We start from the raw sequence: 23,382 nt of genomic DNA on the forward strand, positions 1-23,382 counted from the left end.
GAGTCATTTGTAAAAATATGCATAAATAAAAAGTAAATCTGTTTACAGTTCTGTTTCACATGGGTGTGGTTGAGAGATGTATCCATAGATTTAGTCCCTAATGTTGTTCTCAAAGTGCAGCAGATTGATGCATTTAACTTCAACATTTAAAAAATATATATCTTCCCGGGGAACCATGCCCCCGGACCCCCCTAGTGGAGGTGAGTTCCATCACCCACCCACACCCTCTGTCAAATTGTCCCACCCACATTGAGGATGCTTCCTACGCCCAAGCATATGTGTATGTGACTCAGGATAAATCTATTCCAGCAAACAAGTCAGCCGTGTTCCACTGAGCTACACAGTGACTGTCACACTAAGAAATCAATGTCTAGTACAAGGAGACATATTTGTTGTAATATCAACAAGCTGCACGATCTTTACAGTACACAGTAACTAATAAACATCTTAAAGCCTCCTTTTAATAAAAACATATAGGGATAATGAGACAGCAGAACCACGCTGCCACCCTGTGGCTTCATTCAGCTGGTGCGATCATTTTCAATGCTTTTATTGTCATTTGTGCATAGCTACGGTGTAGATATGACAATGAAAATCTTAGGTCACAGGTCATGAAGCACTGCTGCTGTTTTTGGCACATGTCTTGTGGTTATATTTCACAATCAAAATCATGAATTTTGGGTACATTTTAAATGCTATCGGTTACATACCTTATAATTAAAAAAGTTAACAGAGAAAGTTATCAAGCTAGCTTACAGACTTAGATCAAATATTTGTCTAGGGGAATAACGTGAATTTAAAGAAGAACTTAAATAACTCACACTGAAGGAGTGGCTTTGAAATCTGAGTCATTCACTTTCTAACTTTATTCATCATTTAAGGAATCAAATCCTGCACACATCACAATACAAAATTGGCATTTGTGTGTGGAAAGGTTATTATAATGGCATGATGTTTTTTTAACTGAATGTGTATTTATCACAAAATTGAGATTTCGGTTACTAAACCAAAACAAAGAATTCTCTCCAGCACTCAGTAAGCTAGAGCAGAGTAAAATGGTACGTGTTGGTTCATCACAGCACTAGTACTCATTTAAAGGTCCCATGTCATGGCCATTTCTACTGATCATAATTCCATTGTTGAGGTCTACTAGAATACATTTATATTGTGCAATTTTCCAAACTCACATTGGTTTCTCATACAGCATCTCTGTATAGTATGTGTATTCACCAGTGTTGGGACTAACCTAACTAACCCTAACCCTATTTTTGGCAGTAACTAGTACTCTAATGCATTACTTTTTAAATTCAGTAACTCAGTTACCGTTACTACATGGTGCGTTACTCCGTTAGTTTTTTTATATAGTCAACAGCCAGGCGAACAGAGATGGGAACTGTACTTAAGTACTTGAGTAAATGTACTTAGATACTTCCTGTGTCACATGCAGAGACGGGCTGTGGGCGTGTTTGTGTTGTTTACTAACAAGACTATCATGGCGGCGGCGGAGCTCAAGTCTAGTTTCTCCACCTGGAGATATTCTCACTATTTCACTTTTGTCGAGCACAAAGAAAAGAACGTTTTAGTTAAATGTAAGTTGTGTCCTGGCGGGTCATAGATCCTATCTACTGACCAAACCAGTAATTCAAATCTCTTAAAACATCTGCAAAAACAACATGCTGGGACGAAGCTAGTAGCTAAGACCACAGAGACTCAGCCGACGCCACTCCACCTCCACCTAAGCAACAGCGGCTGGATTTTAACCAAAGGACTGTTATCCAGGGAAAAGTCGATAAAGCCATTGCACGGTATGTTGTAGAACACATGCAGGCTATTGCTACAGTGGAGTCACCCGCTTTCAGGGAGCTAGTTAGCATGATAGCATGTCCGGGCGGCACACGGCATATGGGACGGAAAACTTTTTCCAACTACCTGGAGAAAGAATATACAAAAATGGAAAGCCAGCTAATATCGATGCAATCCAGATTGCATATAATGCATGTCAAGTTGATCAACAGATTGTATTATTCTCCAATGCAATAACAGTACTGAAATGAAGGCTATAAGGGCATTCATGGGAGCCCTTTTTTCAAGTAACTAAAACGTTACTTTTCACAGTAACGCATTACTTTTGGGTTTAAGTAACTAGTAAAGTAACTGAGTTACTTTTGAAATGAAGTAACTAGTAATGGTAACTAGTTACTGGTTTTCAGTAACTAGCACAACACTGGTATTCACCGGTATTCACTCTGTCCTAAACGGCTTGTTGGAGCTCCGGCCCCCCCCTCCCTGGTTTTATGTGCCCTCCCATGAAAATCATATGTCCTCTCTGTAGATTTGTTCTGGCGCCGGGTCTGGCTTTAAGTCATGTATACATACTGCCCTCCTCATCTATGTATCTCCTTTATATAAACACGTTCATCATTTATTCATTCTTTCCACTTTCTAGATTTCTTTCTAAAGCTTTCAGCTGACGGAGGCTGTTTGAACAGGAGACGCTATACAGACAGCTGCACCATATTTGTCAGATATTGTGTTTACACATTGTTCTGCTGGTGGACAAAAATCTATTCATGCAGATTCAATAATTGAATTACATTTCCTCCAAATACATATACTACAATTTAAGTAATTGGTTGATACTTGATTCTAAGATCAAAGAGTCTGCCATGTAAATATTTCTATAAATATATTGACAGATTTGAATAAATAAACACCAACACTAGGTGTCTATGCATATAAATGAAAAATGCAGGGCAAGGTCTTTGTTGTTGTTGTTTTATTCTAGCCAAAGCACTGCTAACACTGTGTTGTACAATCACTTGAGTCGCTGTATATAAAATCACTCTGCTGAGGTCACTCGGACTGAGCGGCCAGCTTCTTTGCTCTGCGCGCTGCTCCAGACTTCCTCTTAGCTTTAGGCTTCTGGTTGGGACAATGGGACACATTTTTGCTTCCGCTCTTGGCATTGGGTCGATTACTGGAGGGACAAAACACAGACCGAAACAAAAACAAGTTAAGACATGAAAATATTGAGTGTTATTATGAGCAAGCTAGAGTTCAAACACTGAGCAGGGACAGTTCTGAGGACTTACCTCCTGGTCCTCTGAGAGTCCTGGACAGAGCAGGCTTTGCGTTTGTGCTTCAGGCTGCCGCAGTTGAAGCAGCCCTCCGTCCCCTCACTCAGTCCACACGGGTGGTCCGGCAGGGCGCAGCGGCCACAGGGCGCACAGTGTCTCCAGGCTGAAAATGAAAGAATTTGAATAAACACAATATATTAAAATAACAAAAGCCAGAGGAGGGTTAAGTAGTTTAATGTACACTTCTGACGTGATTGTGTATATATTGTGCAATAAGTTAAAAATAAAAAAATCAGAACAAAACAAAGACTTGATGTTATTACTGGCTGCTTTCTGAGTTTGACCATTTTAATACTGTATCAAAAATCTTCAATCTCACCTCTGTTATCTAGCTGTTACCACACTACATTTTACAATGTATTTGTATAAATACTGCTGCTGCTTCTTTTCTACCAGAATGTGTAATTTTGTAAATTGTAATATATTTTATCTTATATTTTGACTATTGCCTGCCATTTATCAAATAGTGCAACATTTTTTTGTCTTCAACTTTCCTTTGGCTGTAACAATGTAAATGTCCCCTCAGTGGGACGAATAAAGGAATTATGATTGATTGACTCACATGGTTTCACACACTTCTCACACGTTGAGCAATGCTTCCATTCTCGGCCGTCCTGGAGACAAAGAGTGAAAGTAAGAACTTGTGAGGAAAATAAATGATGAGAAAATATGATACGTGGTGGTGGTTTTATACCTTGGACGGGCAGACATTGCATTTAGCACAGTGCTTGTTGAGGGACAAGACGAATCTCTGACACACAGAGCAAAATCTAACATGAGGACGAGAAGAGGAGAACACACATGGCCTTTAACATAACTGCATTCCTGGGGGTTTTCAACTTCTAATCTGGAATTGATACTGTGTAATCTCATCATCATACTTTAACTTCCTTATTCATTTAACTTAAGTTCTTTTAATTTGCTTGTGCCAGATCAGCCATTAACACGGCTGCTGAGCTTAAATTAAATACATTCAAGTACTGTATGAGAAGGATCCCTAAACTCAGTTATTATACAATTGTAAACCAATAGGGGCATTTTACAGAACAACTGAATATACTATCATAATTACTTTTGGCATATTTGCATGCAAGGAATGTTTCATTTGTTGGTCAACACATGCATTGATACAGCTGTGATGAGATTACATCAGTACAGTAAATATGTCGGTACCTGTAGCCTTCGTCCTTGGGCAGGACGATGTCTTTTGGTGAAATGTTGGTGAAGATCCTCACCGGAGACTGCTTCCTGCCTGTTTTCCCATGTTTATACAGAGGATGGTTGTCATAGTCCACCTAGAAACACATCAAATATTTACATTATTGTTTGAGGAACACAAGAAATAGGTAGCACAGGGAGTGTTTCACCTAAAGGAAGCATAGCATATAGTTACTTTATTTGCATTAACAGAAAATCACTGTTGGACTTAAGAGACGCTAAATGACGTTTACACCTTCAGTGAATAATACAGACCTAAGGTAACATCCAAAGGCATCCAAAACACCATTTCCAATAATCACCAAAAACCTCGCCATTAACGGGGAATTGAATTTATTATGGACAAACATTGCATGCGTTTCCAAAGATGTCACTCATTAGTTTCATTGAAAGTGTGCCCTACATGGCACAGTTCTCTCCTGCAGTTTGAACACTGACGGTGCTAGCAAGAGGAGATTCTATTGGATATGATATATGGAGCATGATAACTACTAGTTATTACTTGTAAGAAAGTTCTCCATCTTGACATATCATCATGCTGTCTGAATAAATCTTTATCTTAATCTTTCACAGCACACCTTTGTACTCGTCACAGTAGTAAAATATTTGGCAATATATTATTATAATATGGATGGGTTCAATTACGTTAATGGTTAAATATGTGCTTGTCAAAAGGAAAAGGTGTGCTGTGAATAAAAAAGTATTTGCACCTAAGTTTTTATCTAAGCTCCTGGAGGTGTCATCATTTCTGTCATCTAATGTTAACCAGTTAAGCCCCGAGCCTGTTTTTCAGGTCTCAGGCCCGAAAATGACATTCCCAGAACAATTGAAGATTTTTTTTTAAATATTGAAGTTGAAAGCATCAATCTGGTGCACTTTGAGAGCAACATTAAGAGATCGATGGATACATCTCTCAACATCATATGAAACAGAACTGTAAGCAGATTTTATTTCTCCTTATGGATATTTTACAAATCACTCTCCTTTCAAACTGTATTCTTGTTTATTAATAACAACTTTTTTTTACTGTCATAGTATTTTATACCCGTTTCAAATCAAATCTTATTTCTATAGCACATTTAAAACCGATTTTCGGTCGAGCCAAAGTGCTGCACATGCAGATAATAAATAACACATTCCTACCGATGTAAACAGAAGACAATAAATTACAACATCAAATATAAAAATCAAACACAGGGAAGTGTCATGAGTCGTGCTCTGCTCTGATTAGAAGGCCAGGGTGAAGAAGTGAGTTTTTAGTTTAGATTTAAAAACCCCTAGGGTCTGGGCCGACCTCACATGGAGGGGCAGAGTGTTCCAGAGCCTGGGGCCAGCCGCCGCGAAGGCTCGGTGCCCTCTGGTTTTTAGCCTGGTTTTAGGCACTACCAGTAGCAGCAGACCTTAACGCTCTGGCTGGGGTGTAGCGCTGGAGGAGTTCAGCTATAGGCCGGAGCCAGCCCATTTAGTGCTTTAAAAACAAATAAAAGGATTTTAAAATCAATTCGGAACAGAATTGGAAGCCAGTGTAGTGAGGCCAGAATTGGGGTGATGTGGTCACGCTTGTTGTGGCCAGTGAGGAGACGTGCCGCTGCGTTCTGCACTAGCTGCAGGCGTTTAATAGAGGCCTGGTCCATACCCACGTATAGAGCGTTGCAATAATCGAGTCTCGAGGTCACAAAGGCGTTGATAATGTTTACTTTATTCTCTTGTTTTTTTATAACTATAATGATCATATAAAGATGTGCCTTTACCTCACTGGTTGTAGAAAAAGCTTCTGATATTCGTTAGCATAGCTAGCTAACCAGATGCTAATAACAAAGAAAGTATTGACTGTATGCTCAGTATGACAGATGAACAGATCGCCACTGGGCTTTCAACTAAAGACACAGCCACGCAGAAACTGCGGCATGTGTACGGCTCCTTATGGGTACAGCTTGGAAGTGCCGGAGCGACGTTCTGGTGCTCTCCGTCAGAACTGCACCCGTCAGACGAGACATATACCACGTGATGACACGTTAGGCTCGTGTTGTGTTCAAGGACCCTGACCGTGGCCAGGAAAAACAGGCACTCCCTTGTTTAATTGTTTTGCGGTCTAGATTTCTTTAATTTTTGTCTTTTTTGCGTGTGTTTATAAATTGCCTTGAGGGCCGTACCAAATGGTCTTGCGGTCCGTATACGGCCCGGAGGCCCCCCACCCCTGGTTTAGCTAAACATTGTTAATATTGTCTGAAAGCTGAGTTTCTAACCGTTAAGTGGGTATGACACATTCATAGTTTGTTAAATGTTAAGAAGCCTTCAGACGCTGTTTCTTGCAAGATGTCGCAAGAAACCGGGGGCATGGGGCTTAACTGGTTAAATGAAACCGTTCCAACACAGGAACGGTTTCTCATGATTAATGACAGTGACATTCTAAAGCTGTTTTTGATCAATATGTTCATTACATCATCATGAAAGTGATCACCTGGTAATCCAGCATGGTGAGTGAGGGGAGACACTCCAAGATGCGAGGCTCAAAGAAATATGGGAAGATCCACATCATGGGCATGTCAGCACCGCTGGCGTCTGCACAGAAACACAGTAGATTTCTAATTAACCTCAAATAGACAGAAATCTGGAAAATAGAAAAGGATAAACGTCAGACTCCACAGTGAAACTGACCCGAGCTCTGCAGCTTCCTCCAGGTTTGAGAGAGCAGAGAGAAAGTGTTGGCCAGAGGCTTCACCAGGCCCCCGAACGGAGGGTCCGCCACCATCACCAGCTTCCCCCCCTCACTCTCTGTGAGGAAGGCCTGAAGGACTGCACTGGAAGCCTAACAAGAGAAGGAGCTTTATTATCCTATACTATACATTCAATATCTAAAACAAAGGTGTTCGGACTGTACCTTTCCATCAAAGAAGTGGTGGTTGAACATGTTGTAGTGACAGAACTCATCCTGGCTGTAGAACTGAGCGTATCTGAAACATTATGAAGAAAGAATGTGTTAGTCGCCATTTACAAATTCAAATGACTTTGCTTCTGTTTGGTGCTTCTCTTAACAGCAGGCTGCAAAACAAGAGCAAGTTTAAACTCATCTACTGTAACACAGCTGACGTATGTGTGTATCCAAGTTCCAATAAATGTGCTACAGGCTGCAGCTCGTAACTCATGAACACACCCTGCACATTCTTTACTGAAACAGCAGAGACACAGCACAGAATCACTGCAGGTAAGAAACTTTATTTAAAAATGCGTAATAATACAATGAAGGGCTGTATCTGATTATATGATTTGTACAACCTGTGGAGGTCTAAGAGTTGATTCCGCAGTAGAAAAGGATTTGTGTGACTGAACCAACACCTGGTATTTTGCAGTTTTATATGCTAAATATGCCAAAATGCAATGCTTAACATTCAGAAATGTTTTTAACTGGTTCTGTTTTTTTTGTTAAGTTTGCTGAGAAAGTATTTGAAAGAGTTTGTGTAAAATGCTTGTCATGGTGTCAGAATAGACATGTTTTCACAGATTTTGTAAAAGCTGAAGAACTGGTTTACTGTTTTACAGTTGAAGATAAAACACAGAGAATGCCTAGACAGTGTGAAAGGAGGACTGTCAGAAAGAGGGTAAATATATGTACGTTTGTCATTTTAGAAAGAAATGGCAGGAAAGGAAGCATTATCTGTTGGTGATGGACAGTTAGCACAGAGTGGGCTTGCGGCACCCGCCGCAGGCTCCCCTGCAGGCTCCCACAGTGCACTGCAGGAGGGCCGGGGCTTCTCTCCTCTGGACTCCAGCAGTGACCGGGTCCAGCCCTTCCCTCGCTCTCCTAAACTGCAAAAGAAGATTGCCAACTTTGGACAACCCTCTAAAGTGAACCTGAGCATGGTGAGGCACACTTATATTATTATATAGATATTATAGCTGAGTTTTGGGAATGATTTCACATACAGTCTCATCTGCATGCAGAGAAGACTTATTTCTCAGAGCTTAAAGGATGTGAACAAACAGGCGAAGCTCAAACTGATGAGTCATTTTAGAAACCACAGTGTAGTTTAATACACCTGTGCACTCTGAAATTAGTACATCAAAGTGCATGTGCATCTCGGATCAGAATCGGTTTTATAACCAAGTCGGTTTACACAGACGAGGAATTTGCTTTGGTATAAATGTGCATGCTAAGACAAAAAAAGAATAATGATAAAAAGCTATTTTAAAAAACTATTTTAAGACAATTGTACCAAACTAAAAATAAAGACGATATTTACCCAAAATATAATTATGTGAGAAACTGAGCACAGTAAAAATATGATAAAATATGACAAATACTATATATACTATATTGAAAGTGGAGAGCTGTTCTGATTTAAAACGAGGAAGTGTGGAGCAGAAATGTGCAACAAAGCTGGTCAAACGAACATGGAAACGCAGAAAAAAACAGAAGTGAGCTAATTAGAATGTTTCTGAAGAACATTTCAAATTGAACTGTATAAATGTTTGCACGTGGCAAATGTTCACGCCAAAATTAGGTAATTAGAAGAAATGAAACCACAGTAATTACAGGTATAAACCATGTATTTAATATATTGCATCACTTTTTGCATTTTTCACAAAAATTGGTCATACAATGTTTCAGTCACTTTAGTGCTTGGTATCTAGCAGACTTGGCTTTCTTGAGAAGTTCAGGGTCTGGTTTCCAGTTGCAGCAGGTGGATTTTTTGAAGATGTTTATCTTCCCTGCCAACAGACCTTCGTGTACCTCGATAAACTCGTGATCTGCTGTCCACTTGGCTTTAACCTCTTAAGCCCGAAGGTCCCCCCAGTGGACCCCTCCCACCGTTTTTTTACGAGACTATGTCTCAGGGCTTCTTAACATTTATGAAACTATTAATGTTTCATACCCTTTTAAAAAGGTAAGAAACTCCGCTAACTGACAATAAGAACAATTGTCAGCTAAAAAACACAAGAGTAATACCAAGCCTTTGAATTAGCATTGAGCGAAAAAATGCCAACTAATGCTAACGCTTTTTTACACAGAACTCACGGTAGAAATGCCCTTATTACTATCTTAACTGCACAAACAAGATATACGATTTAAAGCTGAGACTCCACAGATTCCACACATGTAATGTCATCACTGTCCGACCTCGAATTCCTGGAGCTATCAGCCAGAAAAGAGAAAGTAAACAACATCCGGTTTAAAAAAATATTACAATAATTACGTCTTACCTTTTTTGATTTGTGATCAAAAGTTGTGTTCAACGGAATAAAAACGCCGCTCAAGGTTAATCCAATGTCTTTGTGTCACGTAGACATTTTTACTGATAATCCATCATCATATTTATGGCAATATACTGGGTATAAAGTTTTGCCGTCCAGGCTTGTACTTTCAGATATGCTTCGTTTGCTTCTCTATTACGTCCGCTATGGTAATGTTTACGTGGATTTGGGAACTGCCCATCGATTCTATTGGATGTAATGGTTAAGAAAAAGTTGTAAATCACCCAAATCGACCAATGGGTTCCAGAGATATGGTCCTGCGTAAAGTATAAAGAATGCCAGCCAGCTTAAGTACATTACGCAGGAGACTTTACTTATTGTTTACTACGTAAGGAAGCAGGAATTGCAGCAGGACCCGCTCTGAGCACGGAGCGGACAGCAGATAACGGAATTGCAGTTTTATTGCTTATAGATTATCAGAACATTTCAAAGGGGACACAGCCACATTGGATATTAACCTATGGATTAACTACATCATCGTTTTTATCGTTTTAATGCCATTGAAGACCAGTTTAGACCAGACAAAGAGGAAGGTAAGCCATGTTAGCCTAACGCATTAGCGCTAGCGCCATTTGTTTTGATGTACGTTTTTGTTTATTAACGTCGCGAGTTTGTATCTTTCAGTGTTGAGGTGGGCACCGTTAGATTCTGTGTCTTTACGATCATAAACGATGTGTTGGATGTGCAGCTAGGATAAGTAATAAGGGAGCTAGGAGTGATTTTCGGTGCAGTAATAGGTTAGCATTTTTCGCTCGGGGCTAATTCAGAGGCTCAGAGGATAACAGAGTAGGCCTATGTTTTATTTTATTTAAAAAAAAATCACAACAGTTGTATTTGGATGTAATGAATACCTATAGTGATAATTCAAAATAATAAAATGATTTTTACAGTGAAAAAGTTCAAATGGAACTGATGGTTCCCAAATTACCCAGAGGTGAGTCCGCTTGGACTTTATTTTTCTAAACCTCTCTAAAAAGGTCAAATTTCACTTGTTTTGCATCAATCTTTATACAGGGTACTTATTATATGTTATAGTTTGGATTCCTAAAGCTTTTAGTCTACTAGCCCATCATTCAAGGGTGATTTTCACTATAAGTAATGTTTTTTTTTTAGGAGGACGTTAGAATTTACATGTTTTTACTGTGTTCCATCTGAATTTACTTTAAAATAAAAACATCTATATTGATTCTGACACTTCTACATCCAACTCACAGATGTAACCTTGCTTTGAGAGAAAAAATTATTAATTTACCCCTTTTAGAAGTGAAGATATAGTCTTTGTTGTGTTAGTGGCATTTTCGAGCCTGAAACCTGAAAAACAGGCTCAGGGCTTAAGAGGTTAAACACATTGTCCCACCTCTTGGTGGGCTTCTTCTTCTCGGGGGTTCTATTCATCGCGGAATTTCCATATCAAAACCTGTAGCTTTGTGTATTGTTGAACATCTCTGATGTGAATAAACAACACTGTGGCGACAAGACCGAACACTAATCACGTGATGAGCAAATCCAATTTAATTGGATAGGAGCCAAAGTCGAGTCCATTGTCTATGGTGCGCCAAGGGGCATTTTTATTTTTCATAATTTGTGAAGATTGAAATCGGTAAGGAAAGCCAGCTAAATCGGTAGGCAGTAGAAACATGTAAAAAGCGGTAGACTACCGCCCAAATCGGTAGGGTTGGCAGGTATGCTACTTTCATGTCAATACTGAAACCCTTCAGGATCAGCTGTCCAGACGTGTGGAGGAGCTGCAGGCAGAGAGGACCAGGACTGAGGCGCACATCCAGTCTCTAAAGAAACGCAAGGCAGATCTTTCTGTGAGTACGGGACCAGAAGCTCTCAATACTTCCAATAAACACCACAGGCAATATAGTCTAGATGCCAGCTCATAGAGTCCTAAAGTGAACCCTGAAATGTTGAGAACCCCACATTTTTATTTTAGAGATGTATAGTAGGGTCCCCAGCCCATAGAAACTGCCGGATGCTAACCTGCATATGTTGGGCAATTTGCACATTTAGCACAAGTTGTGTTAATAAGCATGAATTACCATTATAGCCTACAGCAGAGGTGCCCAGTAAGTCGACCGCGGTCGCAAAGCTGGTAGATCGCGAGTCATTCATAAAAAAAAAAATCCTGTTCCGTTAAAATAGACAAAACAGGTTTTGATCCCTCCTCCCTTGGCCTCCCTGCCACTTAATTCAGGAGTTTACTTGATTGACAGAAAAAGCGACCTATTGCTTTCCAGTCTGTTAACCCAGAATGCAAAGCGATACAAAATCAGTCAAGTGCCGGGAAAACTCAAATTAAGTTAAAGAGACAAACAACAAAATGAGTGGGGGACCGAGCAAGAAGCTAAAGACAAACCACTTCCACCCAGAATGGGAGGAAGAGTATTTGTTTGTGATGTCACATTCAAAGGTTATTTGCCTTATTTGTAAAGCAAGCGTCGCTCTGCCAAAGAAAGGTAACGTGGAGAGGCATTATCGGAGTGTTCACAAGGCATATGACAGCGACTTCCCTCCGAGTAGCGAGTTGAGAAAGAGAAAGGTCTATATTATTGCTACACAAACATTATCTCGCAGTCTTAGTGTCGCCAACTCGTTTCTAACATGCAAAAAGACAAACAAATGCGTCTATGGTCGGTGTATTTTTGATCTTTCCAATCGAGACGAGATCTCTCTCTCCCCCGTCTGTGTGCGAGGGGGCGGGGCAGTTTACACACACGCAGCTGCTACATGCAGCAACACACGGAGGAGATGGCGGAGAGAAGTGCTCCAAGGTGTGGTTAAATGTTACCCGTCTCGATGTGGACAATGCTCGTTGCCAAGAGTGTTTAGCATGTAAGGGCGGGAACACGAGCAATTTGTCTAAACATTTAGCAAAAGTGGTCCACATTCAGACGGAGGAATGCACCGGGTTCGACCGTCTCTCTAGTAGCTCTGTAGCCCCATCCACGAGTAACGTTTCCACGTCAGGTGTTATGTATGCTAGCAGCAACACACAGAGTTAACTACATTATACAAACATGGGTTAATGATTAGAGGAAACTGAGTTATTTATTTTGTTAAAGTTTCAGCTATTCTGTTTACAGTTCTGTCATCACATTATTTAATACGATTTGTTAAAACATTGTTGTTTCTTTTGATGTGAAATATTATTTATTCCATTTAAATAAACAGCAATGTTAATTTTGTTCACAATTTGTTTAGTTAATTTAATAATATATGTATTTTTGAATCAAGTATTCATCTTTATTGTCTTCATTGTTAGTTTCCACATGCCTAAAACAACCTCAAGCTAAATCTAAAAGTTGATGGCTAAACAAGAGCGTTTGAGAAATTGTGCAAGGCATACAGTAATAGTCTGAATAGTCGATTAGTCGTTTCATTAATCGATAGATTAATCGATTATCAAATGAGTCGTTTGTTGCAGCCCTATTATCCCATGTATAAATAAAACGTGTTATTCAGCAACCCTTGCAATTTGGGATTTTATTTTTGGTTGGTAGACCTCGGTGAGCTGGTCATTTCAAAAGTAGCTCACCAGCCAAAAAAGTGTGAGCACCCCTGGCCTACAGTATGTGGACAATGTGGGTAATTGAGGATGCAGAGTCCATTTCTGACATTTTCAGTATCAGAAAATGCCAATATTTGTAATCTGTGGTCTTATTTTTATGCATTTTGGGTCGATTTGGAAAATGTAGCATACATTGGACAGATTGATAATTTGAAAAAAAAAGTGCTCCACAGTAGAGATAAGAATTTTCATCTTTTGCTCTCTATATCCAATAGTTGCAACTAGGGATGCTCCGATCAATCGGTCACCGATCGAGATCGGCCGATACTCACTCTCTACCGATCGATCGGTGCTCTCTAAACATGCCGATCGCGAGAGCCGATCGCATGACGTAAAATACATGACACTTTTCTCTGTGTGCAGCAAAACAAGCTGGTCAAAATGGCTTCACCGGTCTGGCATTATTTTAAGGTGTCCGAAAAAGACAGTAAAATAGCGGTATGCAACGTGTGTGAAGCAGAAATCCTGCAGCTCCGCCCGCCGGACCGGTAAGCGGAAGGAAACACACCTATAGAGTTAGACCTAACACACTTAGCTATTTGATCTACCTCTGGAACAAGCTAAACTAGTTATAAATATATTTATTCTTCACTGTCGGGTCACTCATTACTGGATCAGTGAGCTGCATGAGATACTGACAGGCTGTCAGGAGAGAGAGGGGGGGAGAGAGGGGGAGAGAGAGAGAGGAAAAGAGAGCGCTTCCGCTCATTTCTCCCGTGTTATTATCCAAAGTGAATGTCAACTTGAATAATGTACATCATTTGAATGTAATAATTAAGTTGATTGTTGTTTGTGGAAGCTCCAGTGAATGAGCCCCATTAACTGAGTTTAAACATCACTTTAAATGGAAGATTTAAAGTGATGTTTAAATCTTCCATTTAGGCCCCGCCCACTCGATCGGATATCGGTATCGGCCGATACTGATTCCAGCGATCGGCGATCGGCCCCGAAATTGCCGATCGGAGCATCCCTAGTTGCAACACTGCTCATGGTGGTCGAAATCACAAATTCTATGTGCTGGGGACCCTTACTGTACATTTCTAACGTAAAAATGTGGGGTACTGAACATTTCAGGGTACACTATGCTGGCAACTAGACTAATAACATATAAACCCTTTGGCTGTCATAATCTCATGTCCCCCCTGAAGAAGAGCACAGAGGTTATGAAACAACGCGTTCAGGAGCACTTCGAGAACATGCACTGTGTCCTGAAGCAGGACGAGCAAGCAGTGCAGGACTCTCTAGAGCTGGACCTGAGACAGGCCCGGACCAGACTGGACCAGGTTCTGAAGACCTGGCAGCTCCACCAGGACCAGGTCACTAAGAGCATCAGCAGCATGCAGAGAGCTCTGAGCAACAGTCCCTTGGCAGACAAAGACGATAAGGTCTGTTCAATGCACACTGTTCAAATAAAGTAACATAAGGTCCTTGTCTCCTGGTGTTTTAATCAGGGTTTCTGTTTGTCTCACTTCAAGGGTCAGCCAGAGAATCTGAGGTAAAACACTGCACCATTTGATGAAACGTTTACAACTCAGTTTGAGAACTTTCTGTCTAACATCTGCTCTTTGATCACTATGAAATAAATCACAGTCCTAAGAAACCGGATGTCACCGAGAAGGAAATCCGCCTGAATGAAGAGAGATTTAAAAGGCTCCTCAAAACATTATCGTCCATCTCCAAACAACTTAAAGCTCAGCTGCAGAGGAAGACGCTGCTGTTAGGTATTGAGGACATTATCTCTCCATCATGGAAATACCTTACACAAGCAAAAGCACTCGGGGCTAGAGGGAGTTGTAGTAAAGCCTAGTTTATTACGGCAGATGACAATCATGTCAATAGTGATAAAATACTTTTTACATTTTGTTTATATATCACAAAAATTGTTTTTTCAGTTTTTAGCAGCACTCAAAGATGCTGCCTTACAAGGGGCCACCTGCTTAAAGGTGGGGTAGGTAAGTTTCAGAAACCGGCTCGAGTGCACTAACATTTGAAAGTACACAGCCGAAAAGAATCCGCCCCTTCCTTCAGACTTCCTTACAGAGCACCTCCTCCAACACACATGAACGCACATGACGTCAGCAGACTGGTGAAAGTGGCCGCCTGTTGCTGGCGAGTCATTGAAGTACTGATGCAATGCACGCCCAATGAGGGCACGCCCAATGAGGGCACGAGATACATTTGTGCGTGCACGAGATGGAAGGCTGACAGACAGGGCGGCAATCCAATCCGTTTAGCCTGGATGTACTTTTACAGTATTACGGCTTCCACAGATGAAAGATATTCATTGCTATCGGGATGTTAAGAGCATTCCATGGAATATAACAAAAAGTGTATCTCGAGCCGGTTTCTGAAACTTACCTACCCCACCTTTAAGAGACTAATATTCACACAAATTCCCACAACGCGGGCCATGATATCGGGAGAAAGTTGGGAAGGTACTCTTCGATTGGAAAAGCCTCAGATTGGAATTTAATCAAGCCCTTTTGAATGTTATATGTTGACATGAAACCTATGGTATTTACTATCAGTATAAAGTATTTTTCTACGTAATACAGTAGATTTGGAATTCATATGTTAAAAAGGTGCAGACTTAAAGCTATAAAGATACTAAGGATGAATGGTTGAATGAAAGTGTCAAAATATAAATGTCTAAAAAAATCTAAAACAAAAAAAAACCCTAACTCAATCTTCATCACTGATGAAGGCTAATAAATCATCCACAAATCTCAAACTGTGTGTCATTTCAGATTCCTCCCCCATGGTGATTGACAGGCAGACTTGCCATAGCCAGATCACGGTGACCTTAGAGGGGCGGGGCCTGTCCTTCTCCGGCTCCGCCTGCTCGGGACCAGCTCACCCCCTCCAGTTTGATAAGGTGTGCTGTGCTCTGGACTCAGCTCCAGTCACAGCCGGGCAGAGGTACTCAGAGGTGGACGTGCGTTGCTGCTCTGCCTGGGCTCTGGGCGTGGCCTACGCCAGCATGGAGAGGAAGGGCCGGGATAAGGGCAGCAAACTGGGCCGGAACAGGAACTCCTGGTGCTTGGAGCTCCGCAACGGCAATCTGTCTGCGTGGCACAACGACCGGCATGTGGCGTGCAAAGGTGTCGGGCAAACGCCGCTGGGAAAGGTTGGGATATGGCTGAACTATGACAAGGGTCAGCTGCTTTTCTACGACGCAGACACCATGGCGGTCCTACAAAGGTTCTCAGCAGCGGTGACACCAGTGTTCGACCGCGCTCACCACCACTTCACCCAGCCCGTGTACCTCGCCGTGCGCTTCCTGAGACCACCAGAGAACCAGATGTGGCCCAATCACCTGGAGCTCTGTCCCCACAGCACTGCATGACGCTGCAGTGTCACACCAGACAGTGATCTGGGCTACATCTGGATGTTTTGCTAATGATGTGTGCATTCTTTAATGTCGAATGTATTCATAGGTTTATATGAGAGCAGCTGTACAGTAAAAGACATCATGATAACAGATGAGACAGCTAACCTGAAGTCAATGTCCAGAAGCAGGCTCTTCATTGGCTCATGTTTCCCCTCCAGGTTCCGCAGCGTGATCAGCTCCTGAAGTCTGGAAACACTTTCATCATTATTGACTTAAAATAACTCGAGATAAATGTTTAAAAGGTCATTCATTGCTTATTTTCAGCGTAAATGCAAGAAAGTTGGAAGCCTTGAACAGTGCCATGCATTGCTACATGTATCATCATCAGCTCAAATCACCTGCATTCCAGTTCATATGCATTTGGTATTTTAAGTTCTTTGTAATAAAGGTATCTTTGACCACTAGGCCAAAATGACGTGCTTGTTTTTTAATTCTTGAATGAGAGTTAGAATTCAGTTGTTAGGGCAAACTAGCCCAGCATTATTTTGATAACAAATCTTGTAATCTCCCTCACCTGGGCGTTCCCACACAAAGCACCTTGTTGTATCCCAGAGCAGCCAGGGAGTCGAGCAGGAAGTGTGCGCTGCGGTCGGTGAACAGGTACTGGGCGTTGCTCTTCTTGTTAAGCAGAGGACGGAGCAGCACACTGGGTCTCCTCAGCTGAGCACTGGAGACCCCCACTGACCTGTGAGAGGAGTGGGCCTCATGCTCTGCTGGCAGCAGCAACATCTGACAATCCTGACAGAACTTCTTCTCATCCAGCCGCAGGGAGCCCAACCTTTTAAACCTGAGGGACAAATGACAGACCTTTTAGAAAAAGTTGATGACTATGCTCATTTTTGTTATGGGAGCTAAGAGTTTGGACATGATGTTTTGACATTATAACCATTCAAATCAAAAGTCAAGTCAAAGTCGGCCTAAATAAAATCTAAGTTGCTGTGAACAGACGAGCATGTGATGTATGCCACAAAGTTTCCAGACACGACAGCCGGCACTGAGGGCTCTGATTAAAGCTTTGATTACTAAACGTTTATCTATAAAAACACTTTTTTTTGTTTTCTGCTCATTTACAGCTGCTGGTATAGTTTTATTTTTCTCTACCTGTCAGTAGCTAAGGGAAATCCCCTTACATGCACGGATTAGTCTTTTAAGACCAAGATAAGATTTATTTGTATTGCTCTTAATTTGGGAAATGTTTTTATCACAGCAGCATGTAAACAAGGCCTTGCACACAATGTGATGATGAAAAAGAACAGACAAACATAACATATAAACTTCTCAAATAGAAGATAAAAAACTGAACTAAAAAGTATAATATATACAAAATGACAGTGAAGGATATCTAGACCAGGGTTTGCGGCCCTCAGATTAATTTATAAACAACGTAATTCATTTAAAAATACATTTTTATTTTTACTTGTAGTACTGATACCGTCCACTAGACTCCTAGTTACGTCACAAGCTGCATACATGATTTCAAATACCGCGAACAAATCTGTGACGCGTTTGTGTGTATTGTGTTTCCCGGGGAAACGCTCAGAATAAACAGCGGCTGTTGTTATGCCTGCTGTGACGTTAAGTTGCCTCTTGTAATTATGCCTTTACAAACTTACAAGTTGTATTTATCATCTGAATTTGGCGAAACAAGTTTAATATTCTAAAAACCAAGACTTTGTTTATTTGAAATCAGATGAAAACAAACTGTCACGGACCCTGCCGTGTTATCTATGATTACTACGCTTTTCATTCATAATTTCAGCGGGAGGGAGGGGGGGCAGCGCTGAGGAACAGCAGAGTGCTGGCTGACAGGTGTCTGTGTTGACACTCCCCTTATTGTGGAATAAGGGGAATGCAGAGACAGGCTACAAGTGTTTTAGGTTCAAGTTAGACAACTAATGTCTGGGTTAGTGTTCATGACTTCATGTGTATGTCATCTAATGGTTAATCTCAATACACACACATTTTCCGTGCTTTCCAATAGTTTAAAATAGTTTTATTCCACTGTTTAATAACCTGTTCAATACAAACACTTGTAAAAATGAAATAACATTTCTGTGAACTGATATTTGTTTAGTGAGCTTATTAGAGGATGTTCCCTGAAAGATTGTAAAATGTCAATGAAGATGTCAGACTTAGTATATGTGTTAATAATTACATACAACACATGGAATTTGTGTGTGTTCCAAGTGAATCTGCGGCCCCCTGGTGGCCAGTACATCAATTATGTGGCCCCCACCACCATCAAAGTTGCCCATCCCTGATCTAGACTATCTGTCATTATACACTACGAAGGGCCAATTACAGCCAACAAAATGTAAAAGTAGGAAAATATTTACATTAAGTCAGTGTAAGAAAAAGTTTTTAGAGACAAGCAAGTTTGGCAATTTACTGAAAGATTGGGGCCACTGGAATCTTCTTCTTCGGCATCGTATTTGACATTTTCCCACGGTTTTTACGACACCAGTAACGTAAGTGAGCGGTAAGATTTTACTGCATCACACATAGGGTTGAGTATTGTTTGGATTTTAACGATTCCGGTTCTGCTTTTCGATTCCGGTTATTTTCGGTTCTCGATTCCGGTTCTTTGAGAGGCTGAAAATAAGTCCCATGACAAACTGGGAGAAAAATATATTTATGAAAACATTAAGTCAAATCTGTATTCCTATTTACAAATCACTTCATACTGTTTAATTTCTTACGGTTATTGAATACAATTATATTAAAATAATCTCTGCATTGTTTAGTTAGTGGTGCAGTTTGAGAATGTACAATTGGCCCAGTCTCCTCTGATGTTACACTGCAACCTGTCTGTGAGACAGACTCCAAACATACAGTCTGTGCCCAACACATGTCCTGCAATGCACATGCTGCAGCTGCCCAACTGCTCAATGTTTGTAAAAGTATAATAGTATTTTCATTTCAATAATGTACTTTCTATACCCTGCTTCATAAACAATACTGACATCCCTGTGCTCCTCCGAGTCTGGGGGTCCGGGGATGTGTGGACAGCGCGAAGACACAGACAGGGAGGCTGCTTCACTTCATAAAGGAAATGGCGGTCAATATTGACAACATAGGAGCTAAAACGTTTAATAACCTTCATTACGTGTTAGAGAAAGTTTGATAAAGATGAGGCTGTTAAACGGGCAGCGGATCCACTGTGTGTAGAAAGAGAGAGAGACACTGAGCTGCACCGTGCAGCGATCAGCTGATACGGAGCATAGAGAGAGAGCTGCGGTCCGCGGGGCTCGGCCTCCTGTCCTCACAACTCTTTTTAATCCCGGTACCGGTCAATTGTTATTTGTTCTTACTCGGAACTGAGTTTTGCTTCCCAACCCTGCCACTATGCTACACTTCCCGCCCTACCCCGCCTAACAGTACAGAAAGCGGCGAGATGCATTGCTATGGGCTTAGATTTGTCTCATAAATATTTGTGTGAACATAAAAATAATTTGTGTGTAAACTAGGGCTGTCAGTCGATTAAAATATTAATCGCACATTTTTGATCTGTTCTAAATGTACCTTAGAGGAATATTTTTCAAGTTTTTAATACTCTTATCAACATATGAGTGGACAAATATGCTTTATGCTAATGTTTATTATCATTTGAACAATAACAAATATTCTCATGAATATTAAACACAACAACCTCTGAACATTACAAATATTCGCCTCAATTCAACCTGGAACCTCTCTCATACAATAATACAATACAAAGTGTGTGTGTGTGTGTGTGTGTGTGTGTGTGTGTGATCGTTGGAGCTATGTGCAACTCAAGGCATATGCTCGAACGCGAGCTGCCTGGACGCTGCAATCATGTTGCGCACTATCCGTGGTGAGTGTGCTGACTTTTCGTACAATGTCCCACTGTCTGGCTTCCTGCATAAAGTCAAGTGCTCGGCGCAGTTGTGGCGAAATGTCGCTCCTCTGTTTTCATTTAAACAGCTCCATATCCGTAGCGCAGATAGCTAGCACCAGATGCTAACAACAACAATGCACGTAAGGTCTCTCTCTCTCGCTCGAGCCACACATACACACACCCTCCCGGTCCTCCAGATGGCCAGTCGGTGCCTGCCGGTGAGCGTGGAAGTGTGGTCTGCCACAAGCGGGCGGCAGGAGCAGGGCTGCCAGCATCAGCTTGTAGATGGTATTTTAAACTCGATGCGCTCTGAAACTACGGGGCGGCCGAGGACAAAAAATACACATGCGTTAATCGCGTTAAAATAATTAGTGGCGTTATTTTTTTTTTGCATGAACGCGTTATTAACGCGTTAACTTGACAGCCCTAGTATAAATATATGATTTGTAAATGTAAAACACAATCCACAAATGCATTTAAAAGATTTGCAAACTCATAAATAAATGTGTAAATGTAAAACGGATCAGCAAATACGCTAAATATTTTCACAAATAAAAAAAAGATCTGTGAATACTATAATTAATTTACAAATAAACTAAAGTAATTTATGAATATCTCTTTAACATTGACAACTTTCGATTAGGGCTGTGCGATTACGGCAAAAATCGTAATCACGATTATTTCTGGTCAATATTGATATCACGATTATTAAATACGATTATTCATTGACTTTGAAAATATCAATATTTTGAACTTTAAAACAAATTAAAATAATAATTTGAACAGTATGTTTTTAACAGTTGATTACCCTGAACTTTAAGTATAATTCAACTGAAAAACCAATAAAAAATAAATTATACATTTATATACAATAAATAATATCAAAATAATAAATACCAATAAAGATAAACAAATATTTTGGAGCGCACTTCCACAACCTACTAAACATATATACATTTGATAACTAATGTCACTCACAACCTGTAATGTTTAATTATACTGCTACACGCAGTGCTCTTATTTTGGTAACCCCTTATCCGGAAACCGGAAGTATAATGGCGCGTTTCCACTGCAGCGGGTAGCTCGCTTTAACGTTTAACTTTGAAACCTTGAAATTCAATATAAATGTAGGAACAGTGAGAAGACAATATATACAGATGGAAGAAGTATGTTTTTTTAAGGGTAAAGTGATGGAGTCCAGTTAGCAGGGCAACATAAGAAACTATGGAGATGCGAGTCCTCTGCTAGCCAGAGGTGAACTATTAAACAGATACACATTCTTCCAGTAAAAGCTAATATGAGATGATCTGTGACCAAGGTCCAGAGAAAGCCTCGCAGGACTGTGATCTGGTACACATTTTGTAAATTGACTTCTGACCTTTTGACGCGCTCTTGCTGGGTTAAGGGAGGTCTCTTTGACTGGTTCTCTGCCTCTCTGGCCAGAAGCCTGGCCTCGGACACCTTGTCATCCTCCCACTGGAAGAAGTGGCAGTCTTTCCTGTCTCTGCAGGCAGAGCAGGCATAGAACTTCCTGCCTTTCTCCCCTCCTTTGCTCACTTTCTCAAATAGCAAGGTTGGACCTGGAAAAACACAAGTGACATAGGGTGATTTTGGTAGGTGTGCCGCCATGTACTTCTTAAAAGATTAAAAAAAACTCAGTGATAAAAAAAGAGTTAATTTGAATGTAATAGCATCAATTCTTAAACACACATTAACAGCAAAGTGAGTAGACATTAACGTTAAAGAGATGGGTTTGTTTACCTGCAATATGGCTTAATACAACATAATAGCCTACACGTGTTATTTAGTCAATCTCTGTGAAATATATATGATTACCAGTAGTGCAAAGTAACCAAGTACATTTACTCAAGTACAATTTGAAGTACTTGTTCTTTACTTAAGTATTTCAATTTTGCAACTTTATACTTCTAATCCACTACAATTCAAAGGGAAATAATGTACTTTTTAATTTTTACAAACATAAATTATAAAGAACTTTTAAAATGTAATTCAATTAAACCAAACCATTGAGTGAAAAGACAGAACATGAATTAGGAACAATATTGTAAATTGGAAGTAATTTTCTGCAAAAAAAAACCCTATGTGAAGATCTTTTGCTTTTGCCTTTAGACACATTTCTTAAATATATATGAGCATAGCCTACTTAAATACGTTTACTTAAGTAGATAGTACCATCATTACAGCACTGTTACTTATAATGGAGTAATTGTACATGGTAGTATTAGTACTTTGCCTTAAGTAAAGGATATGAATACTTTATCCACCACTGCTGATTACAACTTATGTGATATTTTACTGCGACACTAGCTACATTTTGTCATTTTCACACGCCATTTTTTCGTTTAAATAATGAAAGTGTGTGCATTTATAACAAAGCAGAGCAACTTTAACATAAAGAAGTTTGGTTATTAGTATGTTGGATGTGTACAGCTTGGTGCTTCAGTGCATTTAAACAGCTTTATATTTAAACAGTCCATGATTTAAACTCACCATGCGGACAACATGGCGCTGTTTTCCCACCGTCAGGAAGAATCACTTCTATTCCGAAACTGTCGTCGTTAGCGTCGGGAACATCCATGTCGTTCGTTATATTATAACTCTGATTCACTTTACACTTTAACTTTCAACACGAGTGCAAGCCTGAGAAGTGAGAGCCATGCTGTTTGGAGTCGCGCAGTTATGACGTCATGTCCATGGTGTCGCAGTGACACAAATAAAACATATAGATGGGCTCCAAACGTTCTTATACCATCCATGCCATATGGCGCTGATCCATGCTCCAAACCAAACCAGTTGTTATTATACATCCATGCTCCAAACCAAACCAGTTGTTATTATACATCCATGCTCCAAACCAAGCACATTATTTCCAAGGAACAATAAAGTAGCGCCATTAAAAACCGTATGAATAAAAAGGCAATCAAAACTA

The 23,382-nt window shown here is 40.4% G+C and overlaps 2 protein-coding genes across 3 annotated transcripts; one reads left to right on the forward strand and one right to left on the reverse strand.

Annotated features, from left to right (window-relative positions):
• Window positions 1-2,759: 2,759 nt before the first annotated feature.
• On the reverse strand, window positions 2,760-23,177 carry zcchc4 (zinc finger, CCHC domain containing 4). The gene is made up of 12 exons (XM_034217877.1): window positions 22,944-23,177; window positions 21,811-22,012; window positions 17,088-17,360; window positions 16,679-16,759; window positions 7,237-7,309; window positions 7,014-7,164; window positions 6,817-6,917; window positions 4,311-4,432; window positions 3,832-3,907; window positions 3,700-3,751; window positions 3,093-3,240; window positions 2,760-2,977 (listed from the first exon to the last, which is right to left on the reverse strand). The coding sequence occupies exons 1-12, from the start codon at window positions 23,029-23,031 to the stop codon at window positions 2,854-2,856; spliced, it is 1,491 nt and encodes a 496-aa protein (XP_034073768.1). The 5' UTR covers window positions 23,032-23,177; the 3' UTR covers window positions 2,760-2,853.
• Window positions 7,202-16,966, forward strand: si:dkey-219e21.4 (nuclear factor 7, ovary). 2 transcript variants are annotated; one of them, XM_034217878.1, is made up of 7 exons: window positions 7,202-7,560; window positions 7,983-8,216; window positions 11,327-11,422; window positions 14,331-14,567; window positions 14,658-14,677; window positions 14,773-14,903; window positions 15,930-16,966. In XM_034217878.1, the coding sequence occupies exons 2-7, from the start codon at window positions 7,989-7,991 to the stop codon at window positions 16,526-16,528; spliced, it is 1,311 nt and encodes a 436-aa protein (XP_034073769.1). In that variant the 5' UTR covers window positions 7,202-7,560; window positions 7,983-7,988; the 3' UTR covers window positions 16,529-16,966. The 2 variants fall into 2 exon arrangements, with proteins under 2 accessions (XP_034073769.1, XP_034073770.1); XM_034217879.1 differs by having other exon boundaries at window positions 14,400-14,567.
• Window positions 23,178-23,382: the final 205 nt, after the last annotated feature.

The sequence above is a fragment of the Gymnodraco acuticeps genome, unplaced genomic scaffold, assembly GCF_902827175.1.
Source record: "Gymnodraco acuticeps unplaced genomic scaffold, fGymAcu1.1, whole genome shotgun sequence".
Taxonomy (NCBI): domain Eukaryota; kingdom Metazoa; phylum Chordata; class Actinopteri; order Perciformes; family Bathydraconidae; genus Gymnodraco; species Gymnodraco acuticeps.

Bases quoted from the DNA above. Each gene is read 5' to 3' on its own strand.
- zcchc4 (XM_034217877.1), bottom strand. From the start codon at position 23,031: ATGGATGTTCCCGACGCTAACGACGACAGTTTCGGAATAGAAGTGATT. The intron at 22,013-22,943 runs GTGAGTTTAAAT...GTGTTTTTCCAG, and splicing joins AGCGCCATGTTGTCCGCATG to GTCCAACCTTGCTATTTGAG. The intron at 7,165-7,236 runs GTACAGTCCGAA...TTCTCTTGTTAG, and splicing joins ACCACTTCTTTGATGGAAAG to GCTTCCAGTGCAGTCCTTCA.
- si:dkey-219e21.4 (XM_034217878.1), top strand. From the start codon at position 7,989: ATGGCAGGAAAGGAAGCATTATCTGTTGGTGATGGACAGTTAGCACAG. The intron at 14,568-14,657 runs GTCTGTTCAATG...TCTCACTTCAAG, and splicing joins TGGCAGACAAAGACGATAAG to GGTCAGCCAGAGAATCTGAG. The intron at 14,678-14,772 runs GTAAAACACTGC...AATAAATCACAG, and splicing joins GGTCAGCCAGAGAATCTGAG to TCCTAAGAAACCGGATGTCA.